This window comes from Copidosoma floridanum, unplaced genomic scaffold (genome assembly GCF_036245765.1).
Source record: "Copidosoma floridanum isolate Cflo_tuat_1 unplaced genomic scaffold, Cflo_Japanese_pri ptg000024l, whole genome shotgun sequence".
In the NCBI taxonomy this organism is placed as follows: domain Eukaryota; kingdom Metazoa; phylum Arthropoda; class Insecta; order Hymenoptera; family Encyrtidae; genus Copidosoma; species Copidosoma floridanum.
Window position 1 is genome coordinate 4,096,350 of NW_028321901.1, and position 25,278 is coordinate 4,121,627.

The 25,278-nt window shown below is 35.2% G+C and overlaps 1 protein-coding gene across 2 annotated transcripts in view; it reads right to left on the reverse strand.

The window, feature by feature from the left end:
* The window catches only part of LOC106639399 (Golgi to ER traffic protein 4 homolog), a 346,839-nt gene that overhangs the window by 219,428 nt on the left and 102,133 nt on the right, over nucleotides 1–25,278 (reverse strand). For both annotated transcript variants that reach the window (XM_089595048.1, XM_089595047.1), the window contains exon 3: nucleotides 18,827–19,055. In XM_089595048.1, the coding sequence (XP_089451174.1) occupies nucleotides 18,827–19,055 (229 nt within the window). The remainder of the gene's footprint in view (nucleotides 1–18,826; nucleotides 19,056–25,278) is intronic.

Genomic DNA, 25,278 nt, shown 5'->3' on the forward strand with positions numbered 1-25,278 from the left:
CGGACCCGATGCCAGGCGTCGGGCAGGGATCGCCGGCCTTACCGGCAAGGAGTGGCCCCTGAAACACGGGGCTTTTCCGGGGATGCTAATTAGCCTGGATCCGATGCTTCGGCAGAGAGGGCCGGCTTAACCGGCGAGGAGTGGACGTCCTGGAATAATGAAGTCTTCTCCGGGGAAAGGCTACACAGAGGTGAGTGGACCCGATGCACCATCGGTGCAGAGAGTGTCAGCTTAACTGGCAAGGTGTTACACCGGAGATACTCACACTGTGCCCATGGATTCAGGTAGGAGGCGAGGAAAAAGGTTTAGAGATGGGTGTGGCAATACACCCCCACACATAGGTGGTGAATGAGTGGCCCCTGCGACTAGGCCAAGTAGGCTGTCGTGGTAACCCGATATAAGAAAAAAAAAATTAAAAAAAAACAAAGACACCATAATCGTTAAGATAAGCTATAACTAAGAAGTTTGGTATAACATCACTAACATAAACGAGCCTCTACAAAAAAAAAAAAAAAATTATCATTACATATTGTCAACCTAAAAATTTTTAACAACTAAAAATTTTGTGTAAATCAAAATAAATTTTTACTGTTTGATTATACGATTTTCATTTTCCTAAACACATCAAACATATTTTAATAAAAAGGGAAAGAGAATTTTTGTCTTTACGTAGAAAGTAGAAATACTGTCAAAGTCTATTGTATAAGAATTCCGTAATCTTATTAATTTTTGTTTGACAGAGTATAACTTCATCATGTAATATTATTATTGATGTTTAGTAACAGGTGTGATGAAATAATTAAATAAAAAAGGAATTAGCATTCGACAGCAATACATCAACGATGGTTTGAAAATGTGCTAACAAATTATACACAAAATAATACTTTAAAAAAATTTTTACGCTTAAATTAAATGAAATTGACAAAAAAATATAGATGTATGTATAGTTATTGAAGTAGAACAAGTGAGGATTGAATTTTGTTATAATGAAGGCACTAAATCTGTTTAAAAAAAAGCAACAATAAAGAATTTTTTTTATATCTTTTTCAGTAGAAGTAACAAAAATTGTTGGGCGTTTTGCAGGGGAGTCAAGTTTTATTATAATATATTTAAATCACTGCTGCCTTATTATATGCAGTACACGGGAACAAAATTCAATAAAGTGTATCTGTTAATGAACCATTACTTATTATTACATTGCATTCAACATGTTTTACAACAAGAATGTATTTATAGAGTCTTAATAGTACTCTGTTCAATTTTGTTAGGCAATCCTTACTGAAAGTATTAATTTTTGTACATTTAAAGTGGTCCAGCAATCAAAATCTTTGTCAAGAGTGCTGGTGACGCCACTCACTAATTGTAGGTGGGTTTTACTGATATGAATGAGCAGACGAAAGTAACAGCAATATTTGTATGATTATTAATACAGGCTGACAGTGCATTTACTTTAGCGGAACCAAGTCACAATTAATAGGTGATGATATCAGCGCATCTAACTCTAAAGTTTAGTGTTGATAGTGTTCTTTACATAATAATAAAATTTTTCGTACAAATCAAATATGATGAAATGTTAGCAAAATTTCTAGTATTGTCAATACATTAAGGATCTTTCAAAATTTTTCTGTGTACAGACTCCTTATGTACGTATATATCTCTCAGCGCACTCTGAGCGTCAATTTTCCTATAACTGAACCATTTCATTAGTTGAACAAAAGATTTATAATATAATTATATTAATAACATGAAAATAACATTATTTTAATCAAAACTTACAAATAATTAACTAACACTTATTGATAAATAGCATTTTTCACATTATTTATTCTTTTTAAGTACGTTTTAATAATGTCTTTTCTTTAAATAGAAAGACGGCAAATGAAGAGTTAGTTTTGAGAAATAGCGAGGTGGGGGGAACAAAAAATCGGGGGGGGGGCAAAACAAATATGTATAATTTTTCTTTTTGAATGAGAGTGAGGGGGGGGGGCACCAAAAAATGTGAGGGGCCAAGGGATGTCAAAAGAAGGATAAGGGGTTTTCTATCTAATTTAAGGTTGCTCGCTTGTCTACTGCTCTAGTCAATTAGGAAAGTTTCACTTATATATGTGTACGTATATACGTACATCAGTGTTGGTATTCTGCTACCTTCTGTCATTTATAACCATGAAGCTGATTTTCACGTCTTTCTTGGCAAATACCTTTGGAAAATGCCCCATCATCAGCATTTTACATGACAGGATTGAGAGGAACAAAAATTTTTCTATAAGTACATCATAATTTGTCTGCTCAGGTTTTTTATTGTGAGTCGGGAAATGCCTCTAAAGCTGATATTTTGATGCTCTGCCATATGAGCTCGTGTCAAAGGTACAATTTGAGCTGAAATATCTCGAGATTTTGCTCCACTTGGGGTATAAACAAAAACATCATTGGATTCAGTGGATCTAAATCTATTAAATGAAATATTTCATTCCGTAGATTGTCGCAAGGGAGCTACCTTAATTAGGTTAATTTTACAAAGAAATAAAACGAGTTTCGCCGTATTTCAAAAGGGGCAGAGGGAGGGACAAGAGGGAAAAGGTAAAAGAAAAATGTGAGAGATGCAGAGAGGGCCTAAAGTAAATTATAATAGTCATTTGACGGAGAAACAAATAGAAACTTTACCTTATGTTGAGATAGACTAACGCGTGGTAAAGGTACAAAGGTCTAGAGATACGGGTAGAGAAGGGATGGTGCTGACAGCCCCTCCAAAATAACTATACAATAAAGAAAGATATTTTGGTGAAGCTTCGTCACCTTGCACGCCCAACACATAAACCCTCTATTCTAACTAAAGATAAGGGTCTTTTAATTTAGTACATGAAATAGTGACTTATGTAGCATTAAAAATTTTGCTTAGTAACATGCTTAACATTAGTTATGGATTACCATATTAATATATAAAAGTAGTTTAAATTTTGTTCACGTTTTAATAGGTAACACAACTTTAAAAATAAATATAAATCAGAATATGTTCATGACACTTATGATTTTTAATAGTTTTTGTGGTTTTATTAAAATACCTTAAAGGAAACAGTGAAAGATACACCATTAGATCTACAAATCATAATAACTTATTCAAATATATGTGATTTAAAATATTGTTTGGCTTATCTTTAAATGAATAACAAATGTCAAAATTTTCAGTTGTTTCAGATTTTGATACTTTTACAGCGCTGCAATTACTTGCCATTAATCATTGTTTTACCTTTTTTTTTAACTTTGTTGTAAGTAGAAAATACATATTTTATTTTGTTAACTAAGATGTATTTTTGAGATTTTTAATAGTTGTTAATAGTTTTTTGCTATCAGATATTTTTTTTATTTCTTATTTTAGAATTTTACGTGATTTTCAATCAGATTTGGGTTCAAAATAAAAGTAAAAACTTAATAGCTGTAAAAAATTTTTTTTAAGATATTCATTTTATTGCAAATATTTATAACATTGTATTATTTTGTCAATTTTTAACAAGTATTTATCTGCATAAATCATAGAATAGTTTAACATTAAGAATTTAATAAATCGCTAAAAGATATTATAATACTGACGTTTCTTTTTAATAAACAATATGCTAAAATAAATAAATTGAATTCAACTGCATATTTTTTGTGTGTTGTTAAAATACTATTATAATTAGATATTTATGAACTGTTCCTCCAGGGTCAATATATTACATTATTTTATTATTATACTACACTCGATTTTTTGGTTGATTTACCGAACAAATGTTGTGATTGAGCTAGTGTCAACATGAGTCACTTTTGACAAATTAAGCTTCGTTGTATTTAAGGTAGTTGTTTCCCAAAATATAGGTCAACCTCATGCATATATATATACAATATACATACATCATCTCATATTCAAAATATCAGAGTGAAATGGGAATGCCCTTGCGTATACTTATGCATACATAAACACATACATCTACCTACTTGTATTCATGTGACAATGCGACGTTGCTACGTGCGTGAAACTTAGTTATTTTCCAAAATCAAACGAAGAGCACTTTGTTGATCACTATTACGTTATAACTATATGGTAAAAAATTTTTTTCAAAATGTATGTGTTTCTTTGCTGTCTAAGGTAGTTTTCAGTCGTTTTTCAATTATTTATAGATATGCGGTAAGTTATACTTTTTAAAATAATGGGGCTATGTGGTGTTAGCACCATAGCTCCAATGTTAAAAGAGTGATTTTTTGAGGAGGATATTTCAATAATGACATGGTAAATCAGTTTCAAATTTTTTACATATGTTTCTCGACACTTATATAAGTTTTGTTTACAATTTCGTACCTTTTTAAATACTTTTGATTTAGAAAACAACTACCCTAATACAAAAATATTTGGAAACTTAATAATTTGCTTTATTTTTTAAATAGAGTTATAGCTAAAATTTTAGAAACAAGATAAAATTATAAATTTTTTGAAGCACTGAAAAAAAATTTGTCCACACAAAAAAAACAACAATAAAAATCATGTTTGAAATGAACCTATTCATTCACTATGTAATAAAAGTAGAATCATATCCATATAATTCTTATTTTCAGAGCTTGATTGTATTAGCCAGTTAAATAACATGATTCTCAAAATTATGTTAAGTTCTCAATTAATTACATCTTCCATTACGGTAGAGACGGATTAGGAAAAAATTATTAAAATAGAGGAGGTGGACGATGAGCAGAGGAAGGCTAAGCAGGAGTGGGGGAGCTTGCTAAAATATTGTTGAATAAAAAATCACGTGAAAATAAGCAAATAACTATGTGAATTAAAAAGAGGCTGAGGGAGAGTGGAGGAGCTGAGACTCACTTTTGTTTACGCAACTATGTTATACAGGAAGATTCATATTTATAAAATAGCATATAAATACGAAAAAAACGGTTACACCTCCCTCAAAGAATGTGTTCATAATTGTTACCCAAACAGTACACAATATTGTGAGTTAAGTAAGCACCATCTCGAAGGTGCGTTTAATTAAAAATTTTTCATAAAAAACAGGGACAAAATTTAGATATTTTTTGTAGACTTTGTATCTCACACCTGCATACCCCTTTTTCACCAACAAATTTTCCTCATGAAGAAATGGGCAACCGTGTCACAGCAAAAATTGCCTACCACATAGATCCTTCGCTCTTAAGGTGGTCTATGTAACATCATCACCGTACCAACAAACTATAAAAGTGAATCCAATAATGTATAACCAGTAATATAATATGAAACTATGACTTGTGATATGTAACAAATATAATGTAAAAATGTGCCTCACTGTACCAAGGCTATATGTACTCGTTGACAATAAAGCCTAAAAAATAAATACACTACATATGTAAGTATTTATTAAAAAAAAAACCTGCATACCCTTATACACGTCAAAAATGAATTGGTAGTTACTGATTTCTGAGACAGTGATACAAATTTGTTTGAAGACCCCTTATAGATACTACGTATAGTAATCAAAGTAAACTTGTATAATTAAGCTATTAATTATAAGTACTTAGAATTAACCGATTAAAAATTATAGTAATATCGTAAAAAATCATCAAGGTAATAAAACAAGGAATACAAACAATGATAAGTATACAAATAACTGAATCGATGGAAAAAAATTTTCTTTCCAGTATTTCCATGTACTGCAGAATAAATGTGTGACATCTCATGTCGTATACTTAATATTTATTACTTTAAAACACACAGTTTCGATTTTAAACTATAAAAAGCAAAAGCTTAGCGACCTCGAACCATCGAGCGGTAAACCTGCTTTTGCAATCGCGTGACATATAACTTAATTCTTTTGAAACAAGCTACTGTCGAAAAACTCGAACTACGCGTGCAACCTCCGTTAATCTTATAAAGCGCTCATCTTACAACATCCATCTGCAGTGGTACACCCAACAATGTGAATAATCAACAAATTAAATATTCTTTACTGCGTATGTCCACAAGAAATATCATACACAATTTCGACAGCAACTTGTACTTAATGTAAAATCCGAGAGATTAGCAGTTTTAACCATCAATTACTGTGAAATTATTGCACCACGACTGTGCTCGTGTCAGCTGAGGGTAATTAGGTTAAGCTCTGATTGGTCGTTCGGATCCACAACTTGACACGTCCTCCTTAAGCGCAAGAGTATAAAAACTCCTTGCACTTAACAATATTCGCCTTTTCTCTTTCATCAAGTGCTCCAAAGTAACTATAAAGGTTGGAGAGTAAGTTCTGTTGCGTCTTTTAAACGGACGTAAGACTTAGTTCGGTAATTAAGCTACGTGGTAAAAGCGTGCATTTCAAGCCAATGTAAGACTTAGTTCGGTGACTAAGCTGTGTGAGAAAATCTCGAGCAAACCAGGCCACTGTAAACTCGCCTAAAAAGTGAATCAAGAAGGAACAAGAAAGAAAGGATCGTCGACTTGGGATCCGATGTTAAAGCAGAATGTTTGCCTAATTATTGTCATCGCCACGAGTACACTAATGTAGGATGAGGATCACGCAAGCAGTGGCTAAACAACGATCATAGAAGTAAGTTAAGTTAAGCAAACTATAAATTGTATTAAAATCATAAATTGAACTTTATTATTTATATTATTTGTAAAATCAACTATTTCCGGCTTTTCTAAATTTATAAAAATATCAGATAAGACATAAATCGGTTGTTGATTTAATTTACTTTCCTCATTCAAAAATATCCTCATTACATAATTATATGAAATATTCCAAGATTCAAAATTCTAATTGATAGAAACATAACTCTTACTTAATTAATAAATTCAATATCGAGAAAAAATTAAATAGACAATGTATGACAAAGACCTATAGAAAGACGTGAGATAAAAAGACGAATAAGATACGATACTTCCGTACGATATAAGACATAAAATCAAACAGTAGGTCAACGCCAGCTAGGCGTACACCACTCCATTCATATAGCTCGGTGAAACCTAACATTACATCGCCGATTCAACGATTTAGAAGAAAAGTATACTGTAAATAAAAGCAAATAAGGCCTTTAGGCCGATGGCTGGTTCCTGACGAACGAAAATTAAATTTATTTGTTTGTAGAACGAATCTGCGAGTTCCACCCTTTACTAATAGAAGTTTGGACATAACAAATGACATAATTGAAACAAGCTATTTATATACTTTTTTAATCATTTTTTAATACATGTGTTGAATTTTGGAGATAAATGTGTGTTTTTTTTTTTATTGTTACTTTGCTCCACAAAATAAGTGAAACTACATAATATTTTAAAATTTTGAAACTATTTTCAATTATCACTTTTGATGTTGGCCGTATTTTTTTCCTTTATATTAAATAATCATACTATCAGAGAAATCTTATCTAATATTGAGAGCTTGAATTATCTCTTCTTAAAAACTTATAGGTTTTGCATGACATTTGAAGAGTTAGTAAAGATTAAAAAATTGATGGTTACAAACACGCTATTACGAGAATTAAAATTAAAATCTGAAATATTGTATGTATAATGTTTAATGTTTATTTATTTAAAATTAACTTAGACACAATCAACACAGTACATAATTATTTATTCCATGAGCAACTTTTGACACCTTAAAGAGAACTTACTTTTTACAGAACTGTTATTCGATCTATGCGATTTGTCAAAAAAGTTTTTTTTTATGATTGTACTTACTTGACAAATATTATACGTACACTAAATTAATTTTTTACATTGACTTTATGATGGTGGTAGGAAGTTTTATAAAATAAAAAAAGGTGAATAAATTGAAAATGCATTAACAAAGGAAGGGTGCATAAAAGTAATTCCTTTGCTGTAGCACAATTTTTATTGTTTCTACCATAAAACAAAATGTGGCTTTTTAAAATTATTTTATGCTATAAACTTTTCAACCGTAATAACGAAGTCCGTACAAAACGCTGATTTACTGTATGTTAATAGTTTACCACAAAACCAGATAAATGACATCAATATTTATAAAAGTGTACATTTTAGAATAATTATCAGAACATTTTAATTATATTCCTGTAATTTTAAAACTTTTAAGACTAGTAACTTTTTTAGCCAATTGTTACGTACGATATGCTAGGCATATCATACTAACTCCCCCTGGTGACCACGAAGCTACCTTATCAAGAGGGTACCGACGGGAGGGGGACGAGGTAATATAAGGCCCGGAAAGCTTCAAAATCGGGAGAACGAAGGGAATACTCGCGCGGACAGAGAGAACGAAGAGAAGACTGGGACAGAGAGGAGAACGAAGAGAACACTCGGAGAGATCGGGCAACAAATCGGGAACACACACGCGTCTTTGCCTTATAAATAAGTATCTTAAATAAAAGTCTTCAAGATTCCAAGGTTTTAATCGTTCTCGCGAAGCACCTCCTTACCTTTCGGTTTCCCCACGTAACAGTTTTGGTGCTAAGTGTGGGGTTTGGTAAGAGTCAAAATTTTTTTTTTGCACGCCGAGAAGCACACATAGTGCAGTGCCACGAGAATACAACGATTAAAAATCGAGGAGCCAAGAAGCCGATCAAAAAGGACAGGGGCAGTCATATTCTGCAAGCGACGGTGACATCAACCCGCAGGAAAACAGGACTAGGACACCAACTGCTGATAATCACAGGATCAAGGATCAAGGAGACAAGCGGCGAGCGCTGAAAAGAGATGATTTTTAAAATCTTATTTCTACTGGTGTGCATATCAACGAGAACGTAAGTCCATTTATAATTAAATTAATTTTATACCTTACTCCCCGGGAAAAAGAGAGAAGGCACTTATTAGGCAAAAATGAGGTCGTAGAAAATTTTATATATATATTTATTATTACGTCCGCTCCCCGTGTTCGGCGTTTTTTTTACTCTTAGAACCCGAAGAGAAATCGTGCGAGACAACAGACTTAAATAAACAGCAGATTAGGAAAATTTGGGCATATCAAACATAAAACAGAGGGAATTTATAAGTAGGCTTCCTCAGATATAGGAAGTTTCCCAAAATAATATTTCTCCCTATTTATCACTAAACGAAGAAAGGGCACAAAATTAAAGAGAACTAGTGAGCGACGAACGCTACTCTTTTATTTTCTTATCTCGCCTGTCACTACTCTTTTCACCCGATTATTGTTAAGCTGCGACACAGGTTATTAAACGTAGCCCCGTTGCTAGGAGAATAAATACACCTTATCAGAACCAAAAAGGAGGATACGACACATAGAAATACATATATAAAAGAGGAAAAAAAAGAAAAATAAAATAAAAGGAAAAAAAAAAAAGATTCATCTACGCGACAACATCCATGAGTCAGAGAGTGATAGCGAAGGCCCAAGTAATAATATGACGGCAGACTTGTACAGGCCAGAGCCCAATAGTAAACAAAAAAAGGAAAATATGACGGAACAAATGTTGGAATTGGAGCTGGAACCCGAGGGGTGCGAGAAACTAGACGCCCTGGACGAAGAAACAAAAGCGATAGTCATGAGTTTATTTTCAAAGATAAAAGCAAAACTAAAAAGAGCAGAGGAGGTGCCACATGAGCCAAACACTGAGACCAGCCGAAATCCGTCAACGACGATAAGGGATCAAAGGGATATATTTTGTGACACAAACGAAAACACAGGACGTATAAATAAAGAAATGGACCCACTCTCTGGCGAACGAGTCATCAAGCGAAGCTTGAGAAAAACTGAAGAAATACGTGGAACTCGAAAAAACAAAACAAATATGTTATCAACACAATGGAGCATGCCAGAGAAACAAGAACGGCCGATTCACGTTACACCCCGTTACGAATATCAAGGCACAAGAAACTCCGGGACGAGAGACTTACATGCTCAACAGCTGTGGGGCGGATTAAGAGATATGAACAAAGAACCTGGAAAAATAAAGGAATTCGCGTCTATGGTAGCAGAACCACCGTTGACTAATAATTACACATACTGGACCGATTTTAATGAACATAGGGATAGGAACAATATAGCACCAACCATGGGCCTATATACAGAAAATATGCAAGCTACAGGTAATCATAACCATCAACGCGGACCGCAGAATTTACAACAAAACATTCTGCTCACGCTCAGCCACATGGCAAATAGCATCCCGTTCTTCAACGGCGACCCAATCAATCTGCCGCTATTCGAAAGAATGGTAAGAATGACTGCTCAAATGATCGGTCCAGAATATAAATTATTTTTCCTTGGAACCATTGCAAGCAGACGAAAGGGAAAGGCAGCTGAGCATTTCGCGCCTAGATTGGCTTTATTCGGCACGGTCCAGGAATTCCTTCGGGAACTTTCGAACAGATATGGGAGTATAAATAATTCGGACACTTTAATGGCACAATTGAAGATAATCAGACAGCAAAATCGGAAATCGATAGAAGATTACGGCGGAAGGGTACAACGATTATATAACAGGCTCACGATGCTGCACGATTCGAATCCAAGCTTACTGCCGATTCAAAAGCAGGTCCTAAAGGAAGGCGTGGAGGCAGAAGCAGTCAAACAATTTACATATGGGTTGCACCCAACATACAGGCGCAAAATCACAAGCTTAAATCCGAGGACTCTCTGTGAAGCAATCATAGAGGCATTAAAAATAGAGAGTGACCTCAGTCTACGGCACGCAATACCAGTAAGTGCACTGCCTGCATACAATAAGGCAACAACCGAGCGAGGGCCACTATTAAACCTAGCAAGTAAAGAAGATAACACAACAGAAACCACTAACGGGGCACAAGGGACGGCAGCAAACGTAAAACGCTGTCCCCTATGACTTCCCAATTGACGCGGAAGGAATCATAGGGTGGGATATTTTTAAGCGATACCAGGGCCAAATAAGCGCCGCCGAGAATATGATTAAATTGGATAGCGTAGAGATACCACTGGTAAGGCCGGAGTGTTTTAAAATACCTGCGAGATCGAGGCAAGTAATTTATGCGCGAATAAGAAAAAGCAAAAATAATTCAGAAAATGGCTGGATACCCCTCCAAGAAATGGAGGAAGGAATATTGTTCGGGAACTTTATAGCCAGGAATGTTAATGGTAAAATAGTCGCAGAGTGCATTAATACAAGGAACGAAATAAAATACGTGCCTGTTCCGGAAGTAGAGCTGCTAGAATATGGGGAAATTTACCGGAAGCGCGCAGAAGACGTCGAAGGGGACGACATCGAAAGCTTAGGGGAAGCAATGGTAAGATTATTTAATAAAGAAAAAAGAGATGACAAGGAATAAATTGAAATTTTTACAAAAAACGAAGGGGAGCTTGAGAAACAAAAACGAATAGACAAAATAATGCAACTCGTAGACACAGCTGGTTGCAACAAGGAAGAAATAGAACATGTAAGAAGACTGATCGAGTCAAACCCTTATGTATTTGGCCTCGACGGTGAGCCTCTCAAGGCAACACACCTGATAAAACACCAAATTATAACGACGTCGGATAAACCCATCGTAGCGAAAAGATTCAGATATCCACCAGCAATAAGGGATCAAATGAAGGTCGAAATTTAAAAAATGCTTGAACAAGGGATAATTGAACCCTCCACCTCCCCGTATAACTCAAATACATGGATAGTGGCAAAACAACCGCGGCCAAACAATGAAAAAAGAGTAAGAGTAGTCACATACTTTCGACTACTAAACGAAGCCACAGTAGGGTCATGTTACCCTTTACCGTTTCAGAGTGACATTTTACAGAATCTAGCATCAGCACGTTACATCACGGTAGTGGACCTCAAATCAGGATTTTTTTCAGGTAAAAATACACGAAGATGATGCACATAAAACCGCATTTTCGGGCCCAGACGGGCACTATCAATACAAAAGGATGCCTATGGGGTGCAAGGACTCACCAAACACATTTCTAAGGGCTATCGCACTAGCACTAGCAGGATTACAAGGCCATGAAATAGAAGTTTATCTCGACGACATAATGGTATTTGCCCCTGACCTTGAGGAACACGGGAAAAGATTTACGAAATTGCTAAAACGGCTCGCAGCCGCAAACCTCACGATAGAGCCCAAGAAATGTCAATTCTTAAAAAGAGAGGCGAAAGTGCTCGGTCATATTGTAGGCAATGGACAGATAATGACTGACCCAAAGAAACTTGAGGCAGCTAGAAATTACGCTTAACCAACAAATGCAAAAAAGATAAAACAATTTCTAGGATTCGTAGGATATTACAGACGATTCATCAAGAATTATGCACGAATTGCCCAACCCCTATCAAATCTCCTAAAAACGGGCCCGAAATTCGAATGGGGCGATCAGCAGGAGCAGGCATTTAAAACTCTCGTAGATACATTGTGCAGCGGACTTGTACTCATCGCCCCGGATTTAGAAAAACCTGTTATCGTTACGACGGATGCATCAGATTACGCGATTGGAGCAATTTTGAGTCAAGGAGAGATCGGAAAAGATAGACCGTGTGAGTACGCGTCTCGCTGTCTCAAAGGGAGCGAACTTCGCTACCCGACGTACGACAAAGAACTTTTGGCAATTGTATTCGCAAAAGAGGCATACCTATACAGACGGAAATTTACGGTAGTTACAGACCACGAGCCGCTTAAACACTTTCATTCATCTAAAAAACCAGACTTCGTTTCAATAGGCTCAAAGCGGAATTAAGAGGGTATGAGTTCAAAGTCATATACCGTCCAGGCGTAAACAACAGACCACCCGACGCATTATCACGAAACCCAATATTACAAGAAGGGGAAGTGAATCCCGAACGGCCACGCCAAGAGCTATATCAGCTAGCGGACGAACAAGAGAATGAAGAACTGGCCGATAGAAGCGGACCACCGGCGCGCATATATAAAATAAGGGCAACTCTTAAGAAAAGAATTCAAGGTAATCCGAAGAAAATAAAAATTCGCTGCACCGACTCAGAAAACTCGAACGTCGTTATACAGAAAAAGAAACGATATCAGTGTGAAAATATTGAAAAAAATTCAGGTATGGGAACAGAAGGTCAAGAAAACGGCGATGCGGACTCCGAATCAGAGGAGCCTAGCAAAAGGTATTCGCCGCTGCTGCAAGCACTACGGAATCAAAACGAGTTGAAAATACGCGATGTTACAGAAAAAGGGGAATTTATTTCACAGGGGCCAGCAGACAGAAAAGTAAGCTACATTAAGAAAGAACTGGGCTTTCGAAAAGGAATAACTGCTACAAGCACACCAGCAATCGAGAAAAACGAAATCGGACCAAAAGAACGGAAAACTCGTAAGCGTCAATTAGACAAACTTACGAGGAAGCAAGCACCATTCTCTATCACAGAACACAACGAAAGTCCGTCAGGAGATATTATGATTGCAAACTTCGGGACACCAATAATAACAAATGATGATTCAGAAAACCATAGTCCAAAACTTGATGATTGGGGTCGACAGCTGATACAAGCAAGCCTAGCAGCCGAAGCGGCGGAGAAAAAGAGAGACAAAGAAGAGGCAAGCGATATCCGAAAGCTGACGGAAACAGACGAAACAGCAGAAAAGACCGAAATTATTGAGAAAGGCGCTTTCAAAAGCAGGGAGATCGAAGTGATGGAGAGAGCCGACCAAGCACGAAGCGAACCAAACGAAAAAGAGAGCGAAGAGGAGCTAGCACGGGACGAGCATACGATGAATAGCCCGCTCACCAACGGCACCAACATATATAATAATACTGAACGTATAAACGGCGCAATCCAACACGACGCACACCTTTACGACCTAATAGACGGCCTTGGTGGCGGATTTCGGGAAAAAGTCCTAATTGACGTTAAAAAACGAGCGGTTAAAGGTAAACAAGGATTAAGAATAGACGTATGGAAAGATGAAAATGACAGAGTAGAAAAATTAGAAAGTTCAATGGACAGTAAAAACCAAAAAGGAAATGAGAACACCAGAATTAGGAACGATTCGCCACCAACAAAAGAGTTAAGGGAAAATTATGCAACATCGGTCGAAATGAGCGAAGGAGTATATAGGGAGACTTGTGAATGTGGAGATTCTTGCACAGAGCCGAATAAGAGGCTCACGTTAGTCGATGTACCCCGGGACGGAAGCTGTCTCTTTCATTGCCTCATACTTTTATATGGATTGGAAATGTCACAGGACAGACTGAGAAAAACGCTCCTTAGCTCGGAATGGATAAATAAATGTAAAGACCCAGAGGGCACAAAAAATATCTTAAAGGAGAGCCACACGTTTGAGGACGGGGAATGCGCCTTTGTATTTTCTCAAATACACAAAGTAAACATATGCATCCACTTTCAATTATCAAGAGAAAGAACAATCTTTCAACATTTTATAGGGAAAAAAGGAGAAACATTTAAACACATACGCCTCAAGAATGATCATTATCAGGCTTTGATAGAATACGATGAAGGCAGCCATCTGACAACAGACCACGAAGAAAATAGTGAAAAGGGCTCAGCTGGCGGAAAAGATTTGAACGATACTAGAGTCAGCACTAGTGAGCAGGGCAATTGCGAAGAAGGACACGAAACAGGAGATAGTGATGTAAGACGTATGAGCAACGGGGAGACCTCCAATGATGAGTCAGGAAAAGGAGAGAGACAGACGAGCAGTGAAAATTTCGCACAAAAAGAGGGAGAGAGCGCAACAGAGAAGGTGCACGAGGACAGAGATACACCACCACCCGACCCTCCACCACCACCTGATTCCGATAGCACATCGACAATAGCCTCGGGAAGCGAAGAAGAGAGCAGGGGACTCAACCAAGCTCTAGTCGAAGAAACCGAAAGCGATCAAAAAGAGGGGAGTGATCTCAAGAACTTCAGCGCGCTAGATAAATATAGGGTATGCAGAACCCGACTACCGCGTGATAAGCCACCATGGGTCCCAGGCGATGAATCAGACCCCCCTCCATTTCAAAAAGTAAAGAAAGTAGAAGATCACCCCTTCAGATACCTAGACAATCTAGCCTTCTGTACAGTGGTGGAAAACGTCCCGGATACAGAGACAATTGACGCGCTCTACTAGCGGGGATACATTGATCCAATAATGATGAATCACGAAGTGAGGGCGGTCGGAAATGCCATGCTTTCTAGAAAAAGGAAAGTATCGGTCATGCGCATGTACGTGAAAAAACACTTCGATGACAGGGCGTTACGGACAGACATCAAGATATGCTTAAAATCACTCCAGGGATTAGTAAAAAGCAATAGTTTAAAAAAAATTGGAATAATAAGGGACCTCGCGATTCTAGACATGAACCAACGGATGTATTTGATCGAGCAGCTAGAAGAAATTTTCAAGGAATGAATATTATAATTACTTTGCACACAAACACGCTTGTTGTGCCACCGGTAGATCAACGATTCAAAGTTATTAAAGAGTACAATGAGTCAACGGTGGGAGGACATAGAGGGATCAACAAAACTTATAATAGGATAGCAAAGGATTTTTACTGGAGAAACATGAGACCCGAAGTTAGGCAATTTGTGGCGGGATGCGAATCGTGCCAAACGAAAAAACTGGTAAGAGTAAAAACCAAACAGGCGATGCTTATTACTGACACACCGAGCAGACCATTTGAGAAAATTTCAATAGATTTTTATGGACCAATAAATAAGCCTTCAGACAATGGTAATACGCATATATTTTCAATCCAGGACTGGCTGACAAAATACATAGTTTTAGCACCGGTACAGCGAGCAACGGCGCAAGAGACGGTACAAGCTCTCTTAAACTACTTTATGGCATATTTTGGAGCCATAGAAAAATTATTATCAGACAGGGGGACACACTTTATGAACAGAACAATGGAAGAGTTCGCAAGATTGTTCAAAATCGATAAAATCGGCAGCACAGCATTTCACCCACAGAGTAATGGAGCAATAGAAAGAATGCACCATGTGCTATGCGAGTATCTCAAGGCGTACGTCGACAAAAACGAAAAATGGGATGAATTAATACCTTTATGCATGCTCGCATATAATACATCCGAGCATGAGAGCACGGGGTACACTCCGTACAAGTTACTCTTCGGACAGAGAGCACGTATCCCCTCGAGCTTTAAAAGGGTGGAAACAGATCAAACGTATAGCAAATACTTTGAGCAAATCACAGATACTCTCACACAAATGCGAACAATAGCAGCGCTGAAACAGGTACAAAGCAAGTATAGATCCAAATATTACTACGACAGGAAACTTAACACCAAATTTTTTATGAAAGGAGAAATGGCGTACATATTAAAAGAGCCATCGAAAGGCAAATATGATTCGCTATACGAGGGCCCGTATGAAATTACAGGTATCAATTATATTAACAAAAACGTAAAATTACAGAGAGGTGACGAAATAAGAGTATCGCATGTAGATAAGATCAAAAAAGCATGCATGGTAAAGGCACCGCCAGAAAATGCGAACAGCAGCAAAAGTATTGTAAAAATGTTGGGACAAACAGCCTTATATAACCCGAATTAACGAATACTTATTTACCGTTCCCAACCGTATAACAGTGTAATAATTACTTCGCTATGCAGTACGTATTTTTTTTTAATTTTTTAAGCTGTGCAAACACACCACGATATATAAAGGTAGAGCTATACTCCCAACTTGACCCGCAATATACAACTCGTTCACGTAATAAGATTATAGCTTAGACATTTGTCATTGCCTGTACAAAACGTTAGGCTTCACGAGGGAAATTAGGAACCACATACGGGTGCCACTCATAACTAAACTCTTTTTAGTAATCCAAAAAAAAGGGGGCATCACAAGAACCAAAAAAGAGAAGTACCCACCCTTTTTTGTTTTAGGGCGGAAGCCGCACAAGAAAAAAAACAAATAGGAGAAGTAGAATTAATAAAAAAAAATCCAGGAATAATAGTGGAAAACCTGGGTCCAGTCCAGTCGGCCACAGCAACGTGGAAAGTTATATGGTACGTAGATTGGAGCCAGCTGATCGAGGAGGCGAGACAATTTTTACGGGCGCAGAGGCAGGCCAGCTGGAAATGCACAGTAACATTAAGAAAGAAGGACGAATGTACGGAGCAAATAAATCGGGCCACTGAGGAAGTTCTGCAAACAAGGGAAAAAGTGCAAGAAGCCTACAGAGCAGTAGTGGGCCAAGGAATATATAGTCACACCACAGATGTGCAAATAATTCAAGGACAATTAACAGGTGCGGAAAAGGAGAAAATACAAGAATTAATAATTTCAAAACCTCTTACTACAATAGACACAAACAAATATTTAACGGAACATATAACGATCTCAACGTTTGGGAATCACGAAGGAGAAATACAGAAAATCAGAAAATTTGAAGAAAAGCAGGGAAAATAAAGGAAGAAGGACTAACAATAGTCGCAGACTGGAAAACAGGAATGGACAAAGTATCAAACATGTACAAAGTAGTCGTAAGCAGAAGCCCGCTTCGTGGCAATTTCATATGTAATTGTAATGTAAGGCAAAGCGCATACAAAAACAATATTGTTATACACTCAGCACACGATAAGAAGAGACTGAATGATTGTGAGAGCAAAAATATAAATGTAAAGGAAACAGCGGTTCTCCAAACGAATGGAAGAATGAGTGTAGGATACTAAACCACATAAACAACACAAACAACAGAATACAATACAGCACACACACGCACACTCGCAACAAATCCACAGGCTCAGTACCGTAAACATCAGAAAGCCAGCGTCGTCGAGGGCGACGACGTCGCGGCCTCGGACGTGTTACGTACGATATGCTAGACATATCATACTAACTCCCCCTGGTGACCACGAAGCTACCTTATCAAGAGGGTACCGACGGGAGGGGGACGAGGTAATATAAGGCCCGGCAAGCTTCAAAATCGGGAGAACGAAGGGAATACTCGGGCGGACAGAGAGAACAAAGAGAAGACTGGGACAGAGAGGAGAACGAAGAGAACACTCGGAGAGATCAGGCAACTAATCGGGAACACACACGCGTCTTTGCCTTTTAAATAAGTATCTTAAATAAAAGTCTTCAAGATTCCAAGGTTTTGATCGTTCTCACGAAGCACCTCCTTACCTTTCGAATTTTTTTTTTTTTCAGTTAAATCATCAACTTTCTCTATTTTTCTTCGTTGACCCTCCATAAACTTTCGAAAACATTGAGCAAATATGAAAAATTGTATTGATAGTTTGTCAAAAGCACAGCCAAGTTTTTTTATTGACATCAGTCTCAAAATGTCATACATACTAAGCATTAAAAGATTTTTCTGATGATGGATAAAAAAATAGGGCTAACATTAAAAGTTAAAGTAAAAATAAGCTCACAAAAATTTTTTAAATTACACAATTTGCGTTAATAATTATTCTATACCAAACTTGAACTACTTATTATCTTGACACTTAACATTTCTTAGGACGTTTTACACAAGAAATTAAAGCTTTTTCCGAGCTTTTCAAGTCCTTCTTTCAAGCAGCTGTTTATATTTATTAATAACAAAATTATAATAAAAGTTGTTGTAAAGGTGAATATTTGTTTTCGAAATTTAACGTTAACGTTGAAAAAAAAAAAAAAAATCTATAAAAAAATGCACATCATATTAATCAAATCGCTAGTTTAAATATGCCATTCATACTATGTATGAAAGTGTGCCTTAAACAACTTATTTGTTATCTCCAAGTACCACTCTTGCGTGTCGATATCTTTGGATAAGTGGCTATATGAATTCAACATTGAAAATGGTCAATACAGAGATTCTATAATACTCTTACAAACAAACTGTACTTGAAAAAATTGCTACTGTTATTATCTCTTGAATATATGAAAAAATTATTATTAAAGTCTTATAGAATATGTCATGAAAAAACTTTGTACATACCTCTCCAATATATTTTTGCTAGTTTCTGATGTAAATCAGGATGTCCACTCATAAAGTTATTACTACTCCACTTGACAGCATTCTGTACAAATATCTCTCTTTCAGGAGATGTTGGATTCATGAGAGAAAAAAGTTTTATAATATTTTCAAAAAATGTTTGCGATGGTTCCAATCTAGATTTTTTTAAAACGTCAATATATAGTATTCCAAGATCAGCCCCACTTGTATACTAAAATATTCAAACATACACATATATGAGTAAATGGATTTGAAAGAATTGCTTTAAAAGAACTATTGATCATTTACATGAAAACGTATGTATTAAACCAAGCAAACAATGTAGGTAGTGTAATATTTAAAAAAATTAATATTTACACCTGCACATATGGTATATAAGAATATTAGAAATAAATCTTATTTTATCGATGGGTAAGAGTCCCAAGTTCAAATCTTGCTCGAGGTAGTACTTTTTTTCAATTGCTACGTATGACAATTTTTCTGCGAATAGTAGCTTTCACTGAAAAAATTGAGTTGCCTTGGCAATCGCGTACTAGATGAAAAAATGTCCATAAATTTAATCACTCGCATGAATACCTACCCATTGATAAAATTCGATTAATTTTAATATTCTTACACCATATGAGCAGGCGTCGACTAAGAATCGCCGAAAGTGTAAAATGTAGCAATTAAGAAGAGGAATCGCCGAGATCTCAGTGGCGAAATTGGTAACGTGCTTTCCCGGCAAGAAAAGAGTTCCGGATTCAAATCCTGGTCGAGGTAGCACTTTTTTTCAATTGCTACGTACGACAATTTTTCTACGAATAGTAGTTTTAACTAAAAAAATTGAGTTGATTTATCAATCTCGCACTAGATGGAAAAATGTCGATAGATTCATTTACCCTAAAACTATTTGTAAATGAAATTTTCTTGTACTCCTTAAAAGTAATGATTTTAAAGATTTTTCAGGTTTAAGTTAACTTTATAATTTTTATTATTTCTGATTTAATGCTTACTTTTATCAAATTGTAAAAGATATTATTTGAAAAAAAGTCGCTGAGATTGTGTCCAGAATTATGATGGTATAAGAGTAAATGCACACACCATTAGAGCTACCATTACGCAATCAAAAGAGGAGGTCAATAAATTTTTTTTTTTAGCTATTAATTGACTAATATAACAAAAATATGTGCAACTATTAGATGCACGCACAGTGTAAGAAATCAGGTCAGATCACATAATATGTAATAAAACAGTTACTGCAACTGATGATAGTAGCGATGAGTCTAGAAAACTGGCTATAAACGTTGATCTGTATCTTTTTGAACTAAAGTACGAGTAATAAAAAAAAATTGTAATGTTGTTTTATATTCTAGCTGCAAATATCTTTAGTATTAAGGACTAGTGAATGTAAATTTGTGCAACCAAGAAAAATTTTAGATGATTAATAGGGAACGAGGGTACATTTTATATTATCAATGAATCATATAATTACAAAAATGTCAGTTGAAATCTGGTACCATAGAGATATAAGTATAGAGTGCGCTTATTATACTAATGCACGTAAAAGGGAGCGTTACTATGAAAGAGAGAAATAGCTGTTTAGTGTCCTTTCCGCCTCTTTCTAGCCAAGCGCTACAATTGGCTGCTCTCGAGCACCAGCAGATCACAGCACTTGTATAGAAAGAGACAGACAGGATACTCAGTGACCATCTCCTCCTTCTACCAAATCGTTATATTAAGCCTTTAAAGCACTATATCCTTACATATCTATGTCTAGTACATTCCTTGAACAAAAAGTACCGAATTGACATTGACTGGTGAGTAGGACATGGACATGGACATGGTGTTCCAGAAAAAAAGCAAATAGAAAAAGCATGTGTTTAACTCAGACAGGGATAAAACCCCCTGTTTTTTTTTAAATAGAAGAATAAGTGACATTTTTTTTAATAGGGGGTGAAAAAGGGGTTTTTTAAGTTACGCTGATTGATTTTGAGATAAAATTTTGATGAAATAAGCATATTCTTAAAGTTAACAAATAAAGAAAGTCTCAAAATTTTCCAGTAATGGTTCTTTTAGATTAAAAAATTTTATCAACTACAAAAGATTACGGAAGTCATTTTAAATAAGTTTAATTTTTTACTCATCGTTTTATCAATCAATTTAGACTTTCTTTTATTAATTTGTGATCTCAGATTATCAACTAGACAATTGTTTTCTTTTTCTTTCTCTCTTAACTGTCCTACAGATAACATCAACTGTTGAAGTATTACTATACTTAAAGCGGGTTTCAAACTTTTAGAAGTTTCAGCTAATAATTGTGCATTGCTTTTGCATCATTTTCTGACTTTTTAAAGTCTTTTTCAGCTTTTTTAGTTGTTTTTCTACATTTTGTGTGCATACATAATCTTCTTTAATATTTTTAAAATTTTACTTTTCTTTTGCCTCATTTTTTTCGAGTTCCCTTTTTTTTTTAATTTTTTTGGTTCTCCAAATAAAAGAAATACTTCAATTTTGCAGTCTTAGATAACTTTAGCAATTCAGTTGTAATCGGTATTTGATGAGGATTTGAATTAAAACTTTTTAAGCCATCACAAACTAATAATCTGGCATCAAGCGTTCTTTCTTGCATATTTGTTTGATTATCCCTCAAAATTTGATCTGATTCAGAAAATCCACGGTTAGAAATAGAGCGGCTTTTACAACCTTATTAATGACAGAGTATCGCTCTGTTGACTCGTTTTGAAGTGAACAAATTGATGCCCACTATTCATCGACTCGTTGACTCTTTTTTTCCATTACAGATACATCTGAACCTAACTGAAGCAGTCTCCATTCAATTTTTCGATCATAAAAGTCCACTTCAGTTCATGGAAACAATTTCGCAATTCTCAAAATGTAATCACAGCTCTTTAAACTTGTTATGTTTTTTGGAGCAAGACACTCGAAACATTTTAAACTTTGAACATTTAACATTTTTTTATAAATATGCGTTATAAGAGCTACGTAACATTTTTTGGCATCAGCTAAGAATAATAATTTCTCTTTAATTGGTGATATATTAACAGACTTTTTAGCTTCTTCACTTATCTCTACATCACATAAGTTTCGTAAATTTTTATCTACAAACCATTTTTTAATATCTACTTTGAAAATATCCAGTTTAAGAATTGGTGGATCAGTCTTCACAATATTAAAACTTAAAGTAAGTACTAACTTTTGAAACTGTGAATACAAACTGTGAATTAAAAACTCATCATATTACATTTTACAGGTAAATTCAGTTGTTAAGATATTAACTTAATACTCTGTAAAGTCTAGCATGGGCTTTAAAAATTTATCTCTCAAATAATTAACAATATCAATGTATCATTGATTTTTAATACTAACCTTACGTTCTTTTGGAACAAACTTTAGAAAATATTCATGTAACGTTGGAAGTTGTTCTTTAGCTTGCGAAGTAGCTAGACCCATAGTTAACCAACGCGTTACTACATGTTTCAGAAATAAGTGATCAGGCAGACTCAAACGAGTTTGTATGGATTCAAAATCTTCAGAACGTAGGTGTTGATTATGAAAATAATAGTATAACTTAACTAAAAAGTCAGAAATATCTAAATCAAAACACTCTACACCTTTTATGAAGGCATTATGTACTATGTGTAAAAAACAAGAGCCCATGTCATACATCTGTTTGCAGTTAAGTTTCTTGAGATATTCTTGGAACAAACGAAAAACTTTTTTATTAACATTGGGTCCATCTTGTCCTAAAGTTTTAACTTTGTCAATAGGTAAAGAATTTTCATTGAAAGCTTTGATCAAATCTTTAAAAATTGTTTCGGCTTTGCCGTTTTCAATAAAATAAGTAGTTAAATATCGATTAACAATTCAATCTTAAAGACCAATACTGAACCGTTGTTTGCAACTCTTTTTATCCTTTTTTGTTACCAGTTTCATCTAATTGCATGAAAACAAAAACATCTGGCTTTTGCAAATGTTCTAAAAGAATATTTTTGAAGTAGGGTGAAAAAGCGAAATTTAATAAATACGGGACTTTTGCTCTAGATAAAGAGAAACCATCAGAAGGAGTACCAGGAAACATTACTGTGTGCAATCCTTTTTTTCCGTCGTAATCTGAGAGTGGTCGATTATGTGCAATTATATCTAGTAAACAATACATTTCAGCTATGTATGTTGGCACCCAAAATTTAAAAAGAGATCAAGTTTTGATTCAGAACTAACGGATTATCAAAACAGCGAGGCGTGAAAACCTCGTCCAGTCAGTCACTTGAGTCGGTAGGATACGTTTAGTAGGTATATACGTGACACCTATCAGATAGCCATAGTAGCTATAACCCGAAATAGCCATGAGGTGACAAAATGCTCTTGCTAATACTATCTTTTCCTACAGACTTGACCGCGCCATGCATCATGTAGCTCTCTCTCGCACACGCACACGCACACACACATACACACACATATCTACTATCTCCTGCTCTGAACTTTAAGTCTTAAGGACACTTACCTGGATATTAAACTGCCAGTAGAACATTAGTAAACTTGACTCATGGAGGAAGATGGCAAGCTGGGTAACTGCAGGCAAACACGTTCGGGCGATGATTTTCCAACTTACTGTCCTAACTAGAGTTGTCCAGATCAATTGAATCTCCTGGTACTCTTGCTCTTTCCTTGAAATTTTGTTTTCCCTTGTCCTCTCGATTCTCTGCAGCTTCCTTCCCTCTGTTTCTTTGGTCACTTTACGATGTTTTGTATACTTGCAAGAGAAGAAAACGCGTTTGCACTCCTTCGCTACCGTGCAACGAATTCTTCGATCTCGCAACTGTATTACCTTAGCTTGGCCTTACCGCCTACAATGCTCGCGCAGACAAACCTATATCTTTTTCCGGCTCCTCGTACGCTTACTTTTTACTCTGCTCTCTCACACTCATATACACTCTTCTCTTGCTTATTCAGTGGTATACTCGCGGATTGAAATAGGTTGTGTATATATATATATATATATATATATATATATATATATATATATATATTAGTGGGACCCCCCTGCGCGCTCTGCGCGCCCGCCCTCTACTGTTCTAACTTAAAAGGAGAGTCTTTAAATTGCATCTGTTAGAGGGAAGAGGTTGGTGCCCAGAATTTCGTGAGAAAGAAGAGTTTTTAATCTACATCGTTAAGCATTAGTGATATATTTATCAGTAAATTTCCACACCACTCAGAAGGTACTATTGTGGTACGTTGAGAGTTTTTTTTCAACTCTCCATTATGTTAAAAAAAAAAAGGAATACGTTATTTTTTTAATGATTAAATACTAAACAACGAAAAGTTTTAATTACTTCAATCACATATAAATTATTCAAATTAGATATAAAATATACTTTATATTATCTTTGATACTATTATGAATTCTATATTTTATCAATCGATATAAGTGGTTAAAAGAATTTTTCATTTTCAGATTTAATGACAGATATGAAAATAATTTCTTCACAGTGTTCCACACTGTAAATTTGAAAAACGGTTTGTACTCTGTATTACTTATATTTAATTTAAAATCTAAGTAAACATTCTTAGAATTTTTAAAAATAAACAATATAAAAGTTAACGTAAAAGGGGGCGGAAATTGTTTATTCAGAACTTTTTCTTATTGTCTGTACAGTGACAAAGATTTCCACATGAGAGCTCGTTCTTTAGTAATTAATAATGTTGTAAATAAATGGCAAAATTATCATGAATTTATAGTAGAAAACGATTATTATAAAAATGTAAGAAGTAGTGATAAATATATGAACATAATGTCAAAAAATGGGACTTATGGTACAAGTATTGAAATTAAAAGCTTCTCAGATTTATTACATGTTCTCGTTATAGTTAATTTCTCGAACAACGATATTCAAACGTATGGAAATTTAAGCAGTAATCTTGAACTAAAAATTAATCTTAAAAAAAAAATAAAATAAATAACATTGCAATTGGTCGATTGAAAATTATATCTCTAAAAAATGATGAAAGTTTTTTTTTAAACTTGTATTAAATAAAGTAACTAGTTCGACATCGTTCAAAGACTTTAAAACATATAAAGGAATAATTTATAAAACTTTTAAAGATACTGCAATTGCAATAGGTTTAATAGACAACGATGAAAAAATCAATAATATTTTTAAAGAAGCAATTGCTGTTCTGTTTCCATATCAATTTAAGATAATAAAATATGGAATAAATACAAAGAATTTTTTAGGAACGGTTTGTCTAATAATAAAGATAATTTAGCTCTTTTACAAATCAACCAAATTTTAAAATCAGAAGATGAATCATGTGGATGCTTTAATTTACCTACACCTAAAGAATGGAGAGTAAAAAAGAAGATATAAATGATGAAATACGTTTCAGTAAGGAAATGTTTAACTCAATGTATACAAGTTTGAATAATGTCCTGA